The 18,628-nt window shown below is 45.8% G+C and overlaps 1 protein-coding gene across 2 annotated transcripts; it reads right to left on the bottom strand.

Moving 5' to 3' along the window:
- Window positions 1-70: 70 nt before the first annotated feature.
- Window positions 71-10,500, bottom strand: PSME3 (proteasome activator subunit 3). 2 transcript variants are annotated; one of them, XM_003913107.5, is made up of 11 exons: window positions 9,621-10,500; window positions 8,918-8,950; window positions 8,731-8,793; window positions 8,432-8,536; window positions 5,925-5,973; window positions 5,422-5,534; window positions 4,826-4,894; window positions 4,617-4,684; window positions 4,463-4,517; window positions 4,249-4,335; window positions 71-1,826 (listed from the first exon to the last, which is right to left on the bottom strand). In XM_003913107.5, exons 1-11 carry the CDS (start codon window positions 9,660-9,662, stop codon window positions 1,746-1,748), a joined length of 765 nt encoding a protein of 254 aa, XP_003913156.1. In that variant the 5' UTR covers window positions 9,663-10,500; the 3' UTR covers window positions 71-1,745. The 2 variants fall into 2 exon arrangements, with proteins under 2 accessions (XP_003913156.1, XP_009188970.1); XM_009190706.4 differs by lacking the exon at window positions 9,621-10,500 and adding an exon at window positions 9,039-9,578 and having other exon boundaries at window positions 101-1,826.
- Window positions 10,501-18,628: the final 8,128 nt, after the last annotated feature.

The raw sequence follows: 18,628 nt of genomic DNA, 5'->3' as shown, positions 1-18,628 counted from the left end.
GTGGGTGTCCGAGTGTGCACACATGCAAGCATGAGTACGTCCCTAGCCACCAGAGCATTGCACCAGGGTCTGCGGCTTTAGAAAGAGGTCAAAGTACCTGTATTTTTAATAATTTCTTGACATGGTAAAAGAATTTTACATTACGATCCAAGGGTGGTAGGGTGAGGAGGAGGGGCAGTGGAACAATCCAACAAACAGAACGGGGAACTGAGAAACACATGGAGGGAAGGGGGAAGGGTTTTAGCTGGAAGGGATCTGGAGGGTGGGTGGGAGCACTGCCCAACTAAAATGCAGTTGGTTTGTTACTGAGTACTATTTGTGGGAAGACAGCATCCTGACTCCTTCTCTACAGAGTATCGGGAGTACAAATGATGCATCCCAGGTGGAAATATTATTGGGGGTTGGAAGACAGAGACAGGAAGAATAAGTCAGAAACAGACACTAAGAGTTACTGGCAGGCTGACTGCAGGTATCAACTCTCCAGCCGTGGTAGAATAAAAGAGCTGGGGGCTGACGGGGATTAACACAAAAGTTGTTAACAGTTAAGTGATATCTCTGGAAGATTCGAGAGACAGGAGGCAACTCTTCTATAGTTTTGACTTGCCCAGTGCATTTCCACATACACAAACGTGTATATGTATGTGTGTGCGTGCACATACACATACACACCAATGACTGCTTTCCCCAGAAGCCCAACACTATAAATAAGAGAAATATTTCCCAAAAGGAAAGCCCAACATGAGCAGCAGCGTCCAGACCTCATACTTGCAGACATCTTCACCCCAACTGACAACTGGCTGGGAAAAGGCAACCAGGAGTCAAGCTTTTGCAGTAATGCCAAAAAGGGCTGAGTCAGAGAGGAATAGGCCTTCCCCAAGCCCTCTGCTTCTCATCTCTCTGTTCTCCACCAACTCACCCTGGGTACCAAGAGGCTACAGTATCAGGAGGGAGGACGGGCCCAGGACGTTTGTTTGGGTAGATGACAACTAAGACAACCATCATGAAAGGTACATGACAGGGTACATGACAGGGATTGTGGAGAGGGAGGGTATGTTAGCTAATGGAGTAGGAGTGTGTGTGCATGTCTGTATGGGTGTATACGTACATACACATATGTGCATGTGAAAACGCCCATTATAAAAACATCAGAAGGAGCTTGGGAATTGACTGAAGGCCTAACGTGTTTCTTGTCATGATCAAGATTCAAGGTGGGATGTACACAGATGCAAAGCCCGAAGTCATCACCAGGGCAACTGTGGAAGGATCCAATGCCCCACAGAGGAAAGAAACAGTAACCTCATGTGAGGAAGAGAAGTTCATCCCCCCACCACCCTAGTTCCTAAAAAACACCTAGCACTTTCCTTCCGGTTCCCTTCAGCTTTTAACCAACTAATTATCAAAAGGAAGAAAACATACAGCGCAAGACACAGGAGGGAGAGAGGAGAAGAGTGAAAACACAAGTATTTTTGTGCCAACAGCCTGCACACACAAACCTGGAGTTCTCCAGAAATTACGACAGGTTGGGTGTGGGGTATTAGGGAAGGAAATAGAAGAGTTCCTGAGGCCTGAAAAAAGAGGTAAACACATCACAGAACTAGATGAGAGTTTCATTAGACTCTAACTAAAAACAGAGAGGTGTGATTACTATTTCCAGCCAGTTTCCCCATCACGATAGTCATGTAACAAACCAAGGCAATGTCGGTCTTGAGCCAGACTCACAGAGTCCCCTGGCCCTGGCCCTGGCCTCAGTACAGAGTCTCTGCATTGCTGCTCCGGGGCCGTTTGATCTTCTCGATATTTTTCAGGATCATGTCATGTAGAGTGACCTGGGAGAAGAAGGATCAGGGAAATCACATATCTGTACAACCCTTACCTCACCAAGAAAGTGACAGACCCTTGGGCCGGGCGCGGTGGCTCAAGCCTGTAATCCCAGCACTTTGGGAGGCCGAGACGGGCGGATCACGAGGTCAGGAGATCGAGACCATCCTGGCTAACACAGTGAAACCCCGTCTCTACTAAAAAATACAAAAAACTAGCCGGGCAAGGTGGCAGGCACCTGTAGTCCCAGCTACTCGGGAGGCTGAGGCAGGAGAATGGCGTAAACCCGGGAGGCGGAGCTTGCAGTGAGCTGAGATCCGGCCACTGCACTCCAGCCTGGGCGACAGAGTAAGACTCCGTCTCAAAAAAAAAAAAAAAGAAAGTGACAGACCCCTCTACAAATCCCCAAGCAATCATCTGCATACAGTAAGCCCTTAATGTCACCAATAGGTTCTTAGTAACTGCGACTTTAAGCAGATGAGCAAATCAAGTACAGAAGGTCCTCAAATAACCTGGATTTAAATAACATCATTTTGTTACAATGTTAATTAAAAAAACTTGGTTTTCATATACATCATTTTTAAAGTCACAGTTTGTAAAAATCTATGGACAACATTAGGTGAGGACTTACTGTAATTTTTTTTTTTTTTTTTGAGACAGAGTCTTGCTCTGTCACCCAGGCTGGAGTGCAGCGGCACGATCTCGGTTCACTTCAAGCTTTGCCTCCCAGGTTCACTCCATTCTCCTGACTCAGCCTCCGAAGTAGCTGGGACTATAGGCGCCCGCCACCACGCCCAGCTAATTTTTTGTATTTTTAGTAGAGACGGGGTTTCACCGTGTTAGCCAGGATGGTCTCGATCTCCTGACCTCGTGAAATGCCCACCTCAGCCTCCCAAAGTGCTGGGATTACAGATGTGAGCTACTGTGCTCAGCCGACTTACTGTAATTTTAATCTCACTTGAGCCTGCATTCAGGGTGGCAGCACCACCCCTCTTATACTTCAACTGGGTGTAAATGGGTATTTCCGAGGCCCCAAGTGTCTAGTAGCAACTAACAGGTATTGTGCACTTAACATAGTAAGAATTGTACCAGGTTCTTCAATGTGTTATCTCACTTATTTTAAAATTGAATGAATTTTGTGAGTAGGTACTCTTCAGTTCTTTTCTTTTTTTTTTTTTTGAGACGGAGTTTCGCTCCTGTTGCCCAGGCTGGAGTGCAGTGGCACAATCCTGGCTCATTGCAACCTCTGCCTCTTGGATTCAAGCGATTCTCCTGCCTCAGCCTCCCAATTAGGTGGGATTACAGGGGTCCACCAACCATGCCCAGCTAATTTTTTGTATTTTCAGTAGAGATGGGGTTTCACCATGTTGGCCAGGCTGGTCTCAAACTCCTGACCTCATGTGATCTACCTGCCTCAGCCTCCCACAGTGCTGGCATTACAGGTGTGATCCACCACACCCGGCCTCTTCAGTCCCATTTTATTTTTTTAATTTTAATTTTTATTTGAGGCTGAGTTTCGCTCTTATTGCCCAGGCTGGAGTCCAGGGGCACAATCTCGGCTCACTGCAACCTCTGCCTCCCGGGTTCAAGCAATTCTCCTGCCTCAGCATCCCAAGTAGCTAGGATTAAAGGCATGTGCCACCATGCCCGGCCAATTTTTTTTTGTATTTTTAGTAAAGACAGGGTTTTTCCATGTTGGTCAGGCTGGTCTCGAACTCCTGACCTCAAGTGATATGTCCGCCTCGGCCTCCCAAAGTGCTGATACTACAGGCGTGAGCCACCACACCAGGCCTATTTTTATTTTTATTTTTTTTGAGACGGAGTTTCACTCTTGTTGCCCAGGCTGGAGTGCAATGGCACGCTCTTGGCTCACCGTAAACTCCACTTCCTGGGTTCAAGTGATTCTCCTGCCTCAGCCTCCCAAGTAGCTGGGATTACAGCCATGTGCCACCACGCCCAGCTAATTTTGTATTTTTAGTAGAGACAAGGTTTCACCATGTTGGTCAGGCTGGTCTCAAACTCCTGACCTCAGGTGATCCACCTGGCTTGGCCTCCCGAAGTGCTGGGATTACAGACATGAGCGACTGCACCCAGCCCAGTCCCATTTTAAAGAAGAAATTGAAGTTTGAGCTTAAACAATTTGCTCGAGATCACACAATACAGGTAGAGCCTGGTTGCAAACCTAAGTCTGTCTGACTCTAACACCGATATCTTAACCATACTGTACGGCACACCCCTCCTCTCTGGCAGAAAGAAGAGAGAAACCCCGCTAGAGGACTTCATGGTTCTCAACACTCAGTTGATGAACAGAATTTAGTCTACTAATTTTACCTCAGACCCTCATCTCAGCCCTTCAGAGAATTTCAAGAATACTCTCAACAGAACTAAGTGAAGCCACAGCAACTATGGACAAGGACTGAGGTTACTCACATATTGATTCCTCAGCTCTGATATGATGAGCCGAAGGCTGATATATTCTTTCTCATCAATCTCTGTCACGGTGCGGCGATAGTCCTCCTGCAAAGAGGGTAGAGGAAAAAGCTAGTCCCCAAGGCCCAACTGTTCCCAGATAGCTCCTTCCCAGTAACAGTCACTGTTCACTATCCTGCCACCTCCACCCTCAGGCCACAAACCACTTACTTACCACATGGGGATATTTAGCTATTTTAGAAACCAATTTGGCTCTTGTAATATAATATCTGAAAGGAGAGAGAAGAGGAGGAAGCTGCAGGAGACCCTTGATGGTGCCCACCACCTCATCAGCCCCCAATGCCTCGGCCAAGCCCAAGCAGCCCTACCTAGAAATCTGGTCCAGATAAGATGCAGCTTCACTCTCAACAGTTCTTAGCTCTGCAACTGTTTCCTCCTAAAACAAACAACAGGTGCATCAAAAGCCACTTCCATGACATCCACAGCAGCCCCAAGGAGAAAGGAAAAAAAGCTAACGCAGGGGAGATGAGAGTATCTCCCAAGCCGCTCTTCCCAGTTCGTAATTCAAGTACATTACCTGAATGGACACCCCAAAGTTGTTTCCATCTTCTATCCTGGGAATCAGGAGCTGTACCCACATTTTGACCTGGAGGTCAAAACATATATGAGGACCTTTGCCTGAAGGCTGAAGCCATTAAGTACACAATTCAGATGGCTGGGGCCAGATGCCAGGAACACAGAAGCCAAAATACCTAGTGTGGCCAGGCACAGTGGCTCACACTGGTAATCCCAGCAATTTGGGAGCCTGAAGCGAGTGGATCACCTGAGGTCAGGAGTTCGAGACCAGCCTGGCTAGCCATGGCCAAAATGGTGAAACCCCATCTCTACTAAAAACACAACAAGTAGCTGGGTGTGTTAGCAGGCACCTGTAATCCCAGCTACTCAGGAGGCTGAGGCAGGAGAATCGCTTGAACCCGGAGGCAGAGGTTGCAGTGAGCCGAGATGGCGCCATTGCACTCCAACCTGGGTGATGGAGCAAGACCCCATCTCAAAAAAAAAAAACCACAAAAAAATCTAGTCTGCCAATTCCCATACCACCCGTACATCCACTGTTTCTTGCACTTCAGGTGGGGTACTTGGGGCCGGCCCATAGGTCACTAGCCTGTGCCTCACCGTGTTACATTTCTCAATCAACAGCCGGATCTCAGGTTTCACTTTCTCAATAATGTCCACCAGCTGCTGGTTGCTTTTCAGCATCCCATTGGGCATCACAAACACCTTGGTTCCTGGCAGAGATATGAAGGTCAAATGATCAGGGAAGAGGGAAGGACACAGCATCCCCTGTCTCTCTCTCATTTTCCCTATACCTATCAGATGCTATGACCTCTGCCTTTGTCACAATCCTACCAAGACACCACTATGAGTCAACGAGAATGTATGGAACAAAAGAACAACAGATGAGCATCTGAAATATGACAAAAGTCTTAAACCCTCTGTTTATTGGAAAACCAGGTTAAGAGCACTAAATAACAACCATGTTTGGAGGAGCTGGGAATGCTACCTCTGGGAAGTAAGATCAGATCTTGCCTCCTGGTCAGGAGAACTAGATCCACCTGCTTCTCAGGGTTGCAAGTCAGGGGTGGGGTGAGGAGAGGTAAGGTAAGGGTGCCTCTTACCTTGGAAGGCTTCTTCACACTCATCCAACCTTCGCTTCTTATAAGTGGGCTAAGGATACAAAGAGGCAGGGATGAGCCTTCTTTTGACACCCACATGTCCATCACAAGATACCCTTCAAGCAAGTTTAATCCCTTCCTCAGCCTCATAGTTTGTGTTATTAATTTCTGCACAATTTCGTAAGTACACATGAAGCTTTAAGAAAAGGTTCTTGGGGCTGGGCGCAGTGGCTCAAGCCTGTAATCCCAGCACTTTGGGAGGCCAAGATGGGCGGATCACGAGGTCAGGAGATCGTGACCATCCTGGCTAACACGGTGAAACCCCGTCTCTACTACAAAATACAAAAAACTAGCCGGGTGAGGTGGCGGGCGCCTGTAGTCCCAGCTACCTGGGAGGCTGAGGCAGGAGAATGGCGTAAACCCAGGAGGCGGAGCTTGCAGTGAGCTGATTTCCGGCTACTGCGCTCCAGCCTGGGCGACAGAGCGAGACTCTGTCTCAAAAAAAAAAAAAAGAAAAGAAAAGGTTCTTAGGAGGCGAGGTGCGGTGGCTCATGCCTGTAATCCTAGCACTTTGGGAGGCCAAGGCACGTAGATTGCTTGAGCCCAGGAGCTCGAGACCAGCCTGGGCAACACAGGGAAACCCTGTCCCCACAAAAAAATACAAAAACTAGCTGGACGTGATGGCACATGTGCCTGTAGTCCCAGCTACCTGGGAGGCCGAGGTAGGAGGATCGCTTGAGTTGAGGAGTTTGAGGTTGCAGTGACCTGAGATTGTGCCACTGCACTCCAACCTGGGTGACAGAGTGAGGCTCTGTCCCCCCTCAGAAAAAGAAAGAAAAGGTTCTTGCCACAAAGCAAATTATGCTGTAGTTGGGAAGACCAATCTTTCCAGAAATACAACACATTAAGTATTACAAGGAATAGGAAAAAAGAAACTATCAAAGCAGGGAAGATAATTAAGGGAATACGTACAAATCTGCTGGTTCCACAAAGGAACACATTATTCAGTCAACAACCACGCATTCAGCAATTGCTATGGACCAGTATCAACACTAGGTGCTGGGAATACAAAGATTAAGATAGTTCCTGCCGACCGACTACGGTGGCTCATGCCTGTAATCCCAGCACTTTGGGAGACTGAGGCGGGTGGATCACCTGAGATCAGGAGTTCGAGATCAGTCTGGACAACATGGTGAAACCCTGTCTCCACTAAAAATAAAAAAATTGGCTGGGCTTGGTGGCGCGCACCTGTAATCTCAGCTACATGGAGGCTGAGGTGGGAGAATCACTTGAAACCGGGAGGGGGAGGTTGCAGGAAGCTGAGATCGCGCCACTGCACCCCAGCCTAGGAAACAGAGTGAGACTGTCTCAAAAAAAAAAAAAAAAAAAGGTAGTTCCTGCCTTCCAGACGTACAAGTTCTGTCAATGAGGCGGTACTACAGACAACAATTCAGTATCATCAGTGTTATAGTAGCATGCGGACACATGACTGATAAGGACTAGCTATTAAAGATGTACAGCAAAACAGCGATTGCAGTTACACAGCAAGAACTTCATATCCCATAACACTTATCAAGACACAGAAACAAAGTTAAGTAAAGTCTTTTTCAGAGCCATGGGAAAAACCAGGTAACCTGATGAAGCTAGTTCTTTTTTTTTTTTGAGACACAGTCTCGCTCTGTTGCCCAGGCTGGAGTGCAGTGTCATTATCTCGGCTCACTATAAGCTCCGCCTCCTGGGTTCATGCCACTCTCCTGCCTCAGCCTCCTGAGTAGCTGGGACTACAGGCGCCCACAACCACGCCCAGCTAATTTTTTGTATTTTTAGTAGAGATGGGGTTTCACCGTGTTAGCAAGGATGGTCTCCATCTCCTGACCTCGTGATCCAACCACCTGAGTCTCCCAAAGTGCTGGGATTACAGGTGTGAGCCACCGCGCCTGGCCAAAGCTAGTTCTCTTTTATTTGAAACTCACTCTAACACTGAGAGTAGCATTAGCACATTCACTTCACGTTGTAAATGAAACTCAGGGTCTAAAAGGAATATACCGCAGGCCTCGTGCAGTGACTCACGCCTGTAATCCCAGCATTTTGGGAGGCTGAGGCGGGTGGATTACTTGAGCTCAGTGGTTTGAGACCAGCCTCGGCAACATGGTGAAACCCTGTCTCTACAAAAAATACAAAAATCAGCTGGGCATGGTGGCACACTCCTGTAGTATCAGCTACTTGGCGGGCTGAGGAGGGAGGGTCACTTAAGTTTGGGAGGTCCAGGCTGCAGTGAGCAGTGCTCACGCCACTACACTCCAGCTTGGGCAAAAAAAAGTGACGCCCTTTCTCAAAAATAAATAAATAAATAAGAAATAAAACAACTATACTAGAGTCATCATGTCTGTAACAGTCCTAGTTCCCAGATCCAAATCCCACTGTTGCCTCTGTACATCTTAAACTGACAAGGAAACAGAGGACAGAGGACCTACTGCTCAAGAACACAAAGATAAATATAGGACACTTACACCATCCAGTCCATCATGGCTATTGGTGAGAAGAATGGGGTCAGGGACTGGGAGATTCATGTCAGAGTGGATCTGAGTTAGGTCATGGATGTTTAAGATTGGTTCCTGAAAGACACCCACCCCAAAACATTAATCTTTTCAAGCTGAACAAAGAAGTATTTGATTGAAGAGCAAGAAATGAAAGCGCTTTTACAGTTTAAAAAAATAAAAAGAAGAATCAACACACAATTTGTTCCAGTTGACAGTAATACCAGGGCCAAAAAAATAGGGGAATTTGAGGAAAGAAAAGGGTCTCTCACCTTCAGAAAACTATCAAGTTCTAACAACTTCTTTGGGAAAAAATTTGCCACCAAGTCTTCTGCCTAAGGAGGAGGGAAAATACAGCTGAATTAATATCTGTGGGAAGGTCTCTCTCTCTCTCTCTACAGATATCTCCTCTTTGGGAAACTCTCAACCAACACTCATTTTTCTATTTATTTCACTCACCTCACTTGTGATGCGTTCCCTGAAAGAATCAACCTAAAATTAACAAAGAGAGCAATTCAGTACCTGGGGACAGAGGTAAGAGCAGGATAGAGAATCCCAAATCCAACTGTCTTTCCCTCACCTTGTAACTGTAATAAGAAGCTGAGAGGCCCCCAGACTGCAAATACTTTATTTTTTTGAGGATCCATTTTTCCATCTCAGGAGAAGAAAGCAGGGCTTTGAGGGCAGCACCTGCCTGTCTCCTCTCTCCTCTCCCCTCCCTCCCTCCTGTGTCTGAAGCTGTCTGAATTTGATAAGCAGACAAAAGACAGGTAGTTAGGAAAGATGTGAGCTCACAAACGTGCCAACCCCCACCCAGACCTGGCCTATGATACCAGGCAGGCCAGCCACCAAGGGCAGGGGCAGTGTCCAGGGACGTTGTTGGGCTGGGGAATTTCCAGCTGTCACTGGCCTAAAGCCCTGAGTCCAACACGTGTCCGCGGAGGTGTCCCCGGGACTCTCCATCATCAGACGCGGTACAGAAAGCCATCCTATATTTTCCTCTCCCGCGAAGCCGACCCCGGGAGTTGGGGGCTGGGCTGAGTCGAGCGGAAGCTCAGAGCTGGTATCCCCAGGGAGACAAAGACGACATGGGGAGTAGGAAGCCAGTCAGACTGCTGGGGGATCAAAGCGAGGGGCAAAAAGGCCGGACCGGTGCCGCTACCTTGAGCTTCACTTCCTGATCCACCTTCAGCAACGAGGCCATGGCCGGGCCGGGCCGTCTCCGATCCGCTGGACACCGGAGGCGCTGTGGACTCCAGGGAGGGGGCCGGAGGGACCTGAGAAATCTCGGCTGACCTCGGGACCCGGCCGCCCTCGCTGGCTCACTCACTGCTCGCTTGCTCCCTCCCTCCGTGCCGTCCGCCCGCCCGCCGGCAGCCTGCTGCCTGGTAGCTCTCTCGCTCGCCCTCCCGGCTTTCGCCGCTCACGCCGGAAACTGCGTCACAGCCAATCGCCGAGACTCCTGCTAGGCTGTGCACGTGCGCTGCGCAGCCGCGATGAGACTCGGGTTTGGATGCTCCCCGGGGTAAAGTGTTGGGTAGGGGTGAAGTAAAAAGGAGAGCTGTGGGGAATGGTGCGCTGAGAACTGAGCCTCCGAAAGACTCGGAAACGGTGCGACCCTCTCTGTTGGCCCGGAACTCGCCTTCACCGAAGGGACCTCAATCGCTGCAGTCCCGGGGACAGCGCCGTCGCGCCCCAGTGACGTAGGCTCGGGGAAGTCGGGGACCCGGGTACTGGGTTCGGGGGTGTAGTCCCTGATTCCCGCTGCCTCTGCCCGTTTGCCGAGGCTCAAGTGTTTAGGCTAGAGCGAAAAACACAAGTGCGGTTGTACCAAGCTTTCCTGGTACATTTCCCTGCCAACTGACTGTCGTAAGCTTCCGGACCTCAAAGATCAACTACCTAATGGGCAAATTGATGCCCAGAGTAGGGCAAGATTTGTCCAAGGCGTTTCCAGTACATCCTGAGCCAGGACCCAGATCTCCTAACTTCTATGGTACTGCTGTATCTATTTGCCTAATGGAAGCTTAAGACTATACCTCTTCATACACCCATTCATTCGATCTCTCTCTCGACATTGGATATTTCATTCAATAAAATGGGCCAGGGCACTGTCTCAGATTCTAGAAATATGTGAGTTACATATGTAGGTTGAAATCTTCTAGTAGCCACAATTAAAAAGTAAAAGAAACAAGTGAAAATTTTAGTCATATATTTAACCCAGTTTATCCAAGTCCTTCAACATGTAATCAACATTAAAAAATCGAGATCTTATGCATTCTTTTCTCATACCAAGTCTTCAAAATCCAGTGCATATTTTACACTTAACTGCACATCTCAATAAGAAAATAACACATTTACAGTACAGTGCTCAGTAGCCACATGTGGCTGCTGGCTTCTGTATTGAACAGCACAGCTCTGGGAAATCAAAGGCAAACAAGATTCAAGGTTGCTGGTCCCATGGGGCATAATATTGGAAAAACACCAGAAAGTAAACTGACAAAGTAACTGCAAAATTTGATAAATATTAGGAAACAAGTGGATGACATAGAAAATACCAGAGATCTATTTTAGATCGAATGGCCAAGGAAGGCCTCTGAACAAGTGACAAGCTGCAATCTAAAGGACATAAAGGAGTTAGCATGGAAAGAGTGAGAAGAGCCTTGAGAGGTGTAAGTGCAGCAAATGCTCCAGGGAAGGAAGGAGACTGTCTTGAAGACAAAGACTGGTGAGCTGGGGGTGAGGAGGGTTGTTAGTAAACAATCTAGATTAAGTGCAAAAAGAGGTCATCAGATTTATATTTTGGGGTCGCCCTTGCTGTTGAACATTTATCCTAGACTGGCCTCTCTACTAAGTGCTAGGAGAATGAGGGGAATACACAATTAAATGGAGTAAAGCACAAAAGACTGACTATGGCCTTTGGAATCAGAGACCTGTGCCTCAAATCCCACCTCAGCTCCTTACTAACTGGAATCTTGGGCAAATTATTGAAATGCTGAGTCAATTCCCTCATCTGTAAAATGGAATTTTAATAATTAGTAATAAATAATAGTATGTAATATTGTAGTGTTGTGAATATTAGAAATAATATATGTAAAACAATTAGCACAGTGCTTAGATACAAAATAAATAGTAGCCACTGTCAGATAAGTAACTGATCTGTTAACGCTTAGCATGAAGAGGTTAGTCCTTAAATTACAGTAATTATTTTCATTCCTGCTTTCAAGCTCAAAGTCCTTTTCAGCTTATAGAAGGCCACATATAACATAGCTCATACTATCCATCTTGCTCATAAACATCTAACAGTTTTCCCCCTTTTACCTCTGTTTTCTGTTAACACATTTCCCCAGGAACTGTTGAGATCCGATTTGAAACTTCAGGAATTATTTCCCACATTAACTCCATCCTATTTTAAGTATGCCACTATTCTGTATTTCTTTCAGAATTTATAACATCAACTGGAAAACTTAATGTGTTTGTGTCTGTTAAAATATGCTTTGTTCTCAAATAATTATGTTTTGTCTCCTTCAAGTAGGTTATAAGACAGATACACATCCTCTTTATTTCCCTTCCTCCTCCCCATCCGAGTGTTTTATATAATACTCTATTCATTCATTTGTTTATTCAGTGAACAACTGGAGGGTACCACTACATTTAACAATAACTATTCATTTCTGGGTGCTTACAAGTCACATGTGATCACTGATGACTGGTCTAATTTTAAATTCATGTCCCGAAATCTCATATGAGTGCACAACACTGCCTGAGCTCCTACTACATGCTCCTGACGAGTTTGCTCTCCCCCTCCCAATGACTGTCATACTTTCTCATCTCCCTGAACCTCCAGTATTCCTTCTCTCCCACCTCCAACTTAGGTCTGGGCTCATTCTTTATTGAGAAAACAGAAGCAAATGAGAACTTCCTCATCATCTCACCACCAAATCTGCCAATCTGCAAAATACTTTCTGCCTTTCCTCTTTCATTGAAGGAAACATACCTGTTCCCATCTCTTCCTTTTGTTCCTTGGATTCCATCCCCTTTCACTTTCTCAATGTCTGTGCCCATGATTAGCCCCTCATTTTCCTAAATCACATTTCTACTCTGCTGGGTCATTTCCAGACATGACCAATATCCCCTATCTTGAGAAAACTCCCCGCCGAATCCAGGTTCCTCTGTAGCTATTACTCCCTTTCTGTGCTCTCTTTCCTGGCAAGACTTCTTGAATTATTTATTGTCTCTTACTCTACTTCCTCATGCCCCCTTTACTCCAGTCCACTCTAATCAGACTTCTCAACCCCACTTTCTCAATGATACAATTTTTGTTAGGTTACCAGTGACTTCCATGTTGACAGTACCAGTGGTCACCTCTCATCTTATTTGAACCTCTCAGTAGTACTCAACATCTTAGCCACTCCCCTTCTTAAAATACACACAGCAACCTGTTCTGATCTTTCTCCAGCCTCAACAGTGATTCCCCATTTCCTTTGCTGGCCCTTCCTCCTCTGCTCCACTTCTTAATGGTGGCATGCTTCAGGAGACTTATGTCGTTTATTCTCTACTTACACTTTCTCCCTAAGAGGATCAATGCATGTTCATAGCTTTAAGTATCATCTGTATGCGGCCGGGCACAGTGGCTAATGCCTGTAATCCCAGCACTTTGGGAGGCCAAGGCAGGCAGATCACCTGAGGTCAGGAGTTCGAGACTAGCCTGAACATGGAGAAACTCCGTTTCTACTAAAAATACAAAATTAGCCGGCACGATGGCACATGCCTTGTAATCCCAGCTACTCGGGAGGCTGAGGCAGGAGAATCACTTGAACCTGGAAGGTGGAGGTTGTGGTAAGCGAAGATCGCGCCATGCACTCCAGCCTGGGCAACAAGAGCGAAACTCTGTCTCAAAAAAACAAAAAAAATCATCTGTATGCTGATTTGAGGGCCCCAGGTTCGTATCTCCCATCTGACATCTTCACTGAGTTCCAACCATCTATTTGATGTTTCTACTTGGAAACCTAATGAGCATATCAAACTTAACATGGCCAAACCAGAATTCTTGATTCTCCCACACACCTGTTATTTTCCTATTCTTCTCCATCTCAGTAATTGACATAACTGTTCACCCAGTTGTTCAAACCAAAAACCTAACAGTCAATCTTGATTCCTCTCTTTCCCTCATGTTTCCACATTCAATCCATCAGCAGGTCCTGTCAGCTTTCCCTGTATAATGCATCCTGTATGAGTGTGCTTTCCTCCATCTCTTGTTAGCCTGGCCAAAGCCACCGTCATCCTTTGCTAGGACTATTACAATAGGCTCCTATCTGGTCTCTCCATTTCCACTCTTGCCACCCCCTAGCAACTGTCACATTCTATTCTTCACTCAGCACCAAAATTTATCATTGATTGATTGATTGACTGAGACAGGATCTTGCTATGTTGCCCAAGGTGGTCTCGAACTCTTGGGCTCAAGGGATCCTCCCGCCTCAGCCTCCTGAGGAGCTGGGATTACAGGTGCACACTAGGCCAGCTCAAAATAATTTTTTAATATATCAGCCACAGACATGGTAGCATCTACTCAAGCTGAATATCTATACCTAGGGAAGACAGGGAGAGAGAGAGAGAGAGATCCCAGAAACCTCAATTCTAAGGACCCACCCAAGAGAAATGCATAAATATATTCACCAAAAGACATGAACAAGAATGTTCATAGCGACGCTATTCACAATAGACCCAACTGGAAACTACCCGGATGCCTCTTAATAGCAAGAGAGATATCTGTATTTTAATATAGTCACACAATGGAATACTACAAAGTATTGAGAATGTATGAACTAAAACTACACAAGGTGGGTGAATCTCATGATAAGCAAAAGAAAACAGAAACAAAAGAGTATGTCATGTATGATTCCATTTACATGAAATTCAAAAAACAGTCAAAACTCAATATAGGGTGTCAGAATTGATGATATTGTTTGCCCTTAGGGTGGGCACCAACTAGAAGGAGGCATGGGAGAGGGAGTTGGGTGTTAGTTACATTGACGTGTTCATTTTGTAAAAATTCATTGAAAATACACATATGATTTATGTCCTTTCCCCTATATATTCTATCCCCCAGTAAATAGTTTCTTTTTAAGTCACCCAGTCATGTCTCTTCCCTACTTATCACCCTCAGTGGTTTCCAGATAACACAGGCCTTCCTGAATCCCCCAGTTGAAGTAGCTCCTCCCACCCTGCCCCCACTTACTCTCTATCACATCACCCTTTCACCTACTGTATTAGCTTTCCAGGGCTGCTGTAGCAAAGTACCACAAAGTGGATGGCTTAGAACCAGAAAAATACATTGTCTCAGAGTTCTGGATGCTACAAGCCCAACATTAAGGTATCAGCGGGACCATGTTCCTTCTAAGGGAGCCAGAGAATAATCCGTTCCAGACCTCTTTCCTGGCTTCTGGCAGCCTCAGGTCTTCCTTGGCTTAGAGGTCACCCTGTGTCTCTTTACATCATCTTCCTTCAGACACAGTACGTGTCTGTCTCTGTGTCCAGATTGCCCCTATTTATAAGGACGCAGTCATATTGGTCTAGGGCTAACATTAATGACCTCATCTGCAACGATCCTATTTCCATAAAAGGTCACATTCCCATGTGTTAGTCCCAGATGTTAGGACTTCAACATCTTCTGGGGCCACCACTCAACCCATAGCATGTGCCATTATTTGAAATTATCTTATTAACTTGGTTACATGTTTATTGTCAAATTCTCCCCTCTAGAATATAAACTATCAGAGCAGTTCACCAGTATATCCTCTCAGACCTAGAATAGGGACTGGCACATAATAGATCCTCAATAAACATCTGTTGAATCGATGACTGAGGATATGTTGTGGATTATTCACTAATCCCTCAAGCACTACATACACTGACTACATATACTTCCCAAGTGGGAGGGCACACAGAGCATTCACTATGTAACAGTCATTGCCCTGTGTTCCACTTGTATCAGCTCATTTATCACACTACCCTTTATGATATTTACTATTGTATACTATTATTCTCATTTTGTAAATAAGAAAACAAAGCACAGAACAGTTGAATGAATTGCACAAGGTCACATGGCTAGTGGATGGTAAAGAACCAGGTGGTCTCAACTTCCAAATCTTCAGTTGTGACACTATACGCCCTACCTCTCTAGAAGCCTGTTACTTCTCTATGCTTTTCTGAGATGGTGTTAGGGACAGCCAAGCAGGAAGAAACGCAGGACAATGAAGCAGCCATACCAGGACTAGGGGAGAATTCTTTGGGGATGATTCCAGTCACCTCTCCTAAAGGGGCTTTCATGCTGAAAGAGCCAAGAAGAAGGAGGATTGTAAACACTATCCCTAGTCACAAAACCAGGAGAAAAATCAATCTAGTTCCACATATCACATCCAATACCAACTATAAGAAGACCACATACATTTAAAAGAAAAGAAAGACACTTCTGGAAGTGGGAATAACTTTCTAAGCAATATAAGTCATCAAGAAAAATAAGCAGATTTGACTTGAAAATTTATAACTTTCTGAACATCAGGAAAATACGTTAAAGCATTTCATGAAAAATTGCTACAAATACTGAGAAAAATACTAAGAATTCAATACCTAAATAATGAAAGAATGCAAACATAATTCATAAAAAAGTAACTACTGCTTGAGCCTGGGAAGCAGAGGTTCCAGTGAGCTGAGATTGCACCACTGCACTCCAGCCTGGGTGACAGAGTGAGACGGTGTCTCTTTAAAAAAAAAAAAAAAAAAAAAAGGCATGGTGGCTCACGCCTGTAATCCCAGCACTTTGGGAGGCCGAGGCGGGCAGATCATGAGGTCAGGAGATCGAGACCATCCTGGCTAACACGGTGAAACCATCTCCACTAAAAATACAAAAAATTAGCCGGGCGTAGTGGCGGGTGCCTGTAATCCAGCTACTCGGGAGGCTGAGGCAGGAGAATGGCGTGAACCCGGGAGGCAGAGGTTGCAGTGAGCCGAGATTGCACCACTGCACTCCAGCCTGGGCGACAGGGCGAGACTCCATCTCAAAAAAAAAAAAAAAAAAGGTAACTACAATAAGCAAATACATAGCAAAAAGTTCAGCCTTATCACCAATGAATGATGCTAATTAAAATAACAAGGAAGTGCCATTTTTTGCTTTTGTTCCCCAAATATATGATACCCAATACTGGCCAAGGCAATACGAAAACAGGCTTCCTCATACATTATTGGAGGCAGAATATAATTATGTACAAGCACTTTGGAAAATGATTCCCAATGTTAAGGAAGAGACATTAAATAGCCGACAGAGTCTTAATTCTGTAATCCCAGTTATGAGTCTCTATCATAAGTAAGTAGTCAGCTCTTCATTGCAGCATTATTGTAATCACCCAAAGGGGAAACAGAATTTCCAGCAGTAAAAAAAAAAAAATACACTAAGGTAGTACATTTAGTGTAGTGTAATGTAGCCATGATAACTACAATAACTGTGTAGCAATATAGAAAAATGTTAAATTTAAAAAGCAGAAACTTGGGCAACAAAGTGAGATCCTATCTCCTTTTTTTTTTTTTTTTTGAGATGGAGTCTCACTCTGTTGCCCAGGCCAGAGTGCAGTGTGAGACCCCATCTCTACAAAAAATTTAAAAATTAGCTGGGCGTGGTAGCGATCACCTGTGGTCCCTGCTATGCCAGAGGTTGAAGCAAGAGGATTGCTTGAGCCAGGAAGTCAAATCTGCAGTGAGCCATGTTTGTTCATTCCGCTTCACTCCAGCCTGGGTAACAGAGTAAGACACTGTCTCAAAATAAAAATAAAATAGACAATACTACATACAATTTTGGGTTAAGCAGTGGTTTCTCTTACACCAAAAGCATAAGCCCTGGACTTTATTGAAATGAAAAACTTTTGGCCAGGCACATTGGCTCACACCTGTAATCTCAGCACTTTGGGAGGCCACAGTGGCGGGGTTGCAAGGGGAGACAGGAAATGTTCTAAAATTGGATTATGGTGATAGTTGTGCAACTCTGTAAATGTACTAAAAATCATTGAACTGTACATTTAAAAAGTGTGAGTCTTACGGTATGTAAATTATACCCCATAAAGTTGTTTTTAAAAATGAAGTAAGTCCCTCTGCTCAAGACCCAGCCATCTCATCTCATTCAAAGTGAGAGCCAGAGCTTTATATTCCCTGTAAAAGCCTAGGTGGTAGACAGCTCAACACCCTTACCTCCCTCATCCCCTTACCTCCTTCACCTCATTTTCTGTATCTCTTTTCCTTGCCCATCTTCTAGCCACACCAGTCTCTGCTAATCCCTGAACAGGCACCCTCTGTGCTCTTGCTGTTCCCTTGGCCTAGAATGCTCTTCCTTTAGATGTAGGCAAGAATTCGTTCCTCACCTTCTTCAAGTCTTTATTTGAATAACACTTTCTTTTTTTGTGATTTTATTTTATTTTATTTTATTTTGCGTGTGTGTGGTTTTTTTGAGATGGAGTCTCCTTCTGTCACCCAGGCTGGAGTGCAGTGGCGTGATCTTGACTCACTACAACCTCCACCTCCAGGGGTCAAGCGATTCTCCTACCTCAGCTTCCTGAGTAGCTGGGATTACAGGAGCACGCCACCATGCTCGGCTAATTTTTGTATTTTTAGTAGAGACGGGATTTCACCATATTGGCCAGGCTGGTCTCGAATTCCTGACCTTGTGATCCACCCACCTTGGCCTCCCAAAGTGCTGGAATTACAGGCGTGAGCCACCATGCCCAGCCTTTTGTTGTTGTTGTTGTTTTGAGATGGAGCCTTGCCCTGTGGCCCAGGCTGTAGTGCAGTGGCCCAATCTCGGCTCACCGCAACCTCTACCTCCAAGGTGCAAACGATTCTCCTGCCTCAGCCTCCCGAGTAGCTGGGATTATAGGCGCGCACCACCACGCCCGGGGAATTTTTGTATTTTTAGTAGAGATGGGGTTTCACTGTGTTGGCCAGGTTGGTCTCGAACTCTTGACCTCACGTGATCCGCCCTCCTCGGCCTCCCGAAGAGCTGGGATTACAGGCGTGAGCCACCGCGCCCGCCTCTCCCTGAATTTAGAGAATAGCGGAGCCTCCCCATTCTCTGCGTAATTGGCGCCTACGCTTCCCGTGGTAACCTTGGTCGTCTGCTGAAGCCCGCTG

Source organism: Papio anubis, chromosome 17, assembly GCF_008728515.1.
Source record: "Papio anubis isolate 15944 chromosome 17, Panubis1.0, whole genome shotgun sequence".
NCBI classification, from domain to species: domain Eukaryota; kingdom Metazoa; phylum Chordata; class Mammalia; order Primates; family Cercopithecidae; genus Papio; species Papio anubis.
The sequence above is the reverse complement of the archived record's forward strand: the minus strand, read 5'-3'. Positions and strand labels throughout refer to the sequence as shown.

Coding starts and splice junctions, on each gene's coding strand:
- PSME3 (XM_009190706.4), bottom strand. CDS start 9,113: ATGGAAAAATGGATCCTCAAAAAAATAAAGTATTTGCAGTCTGGGGGC. Junction 4,895..5,421: donor TGATTGAGAAATGTAACACG/GTGAGGCACAGG, acceptor TTTGACCTCCAG/GTCAAAATGTGGGTACAGCT. Junction 1,827..4,248: donor CAGAGCTGAGGAATCAATAT/GTGAGTAACCTC, acceptor TTCTTCTCCCAG/GTCACTCTACATGACATGAT.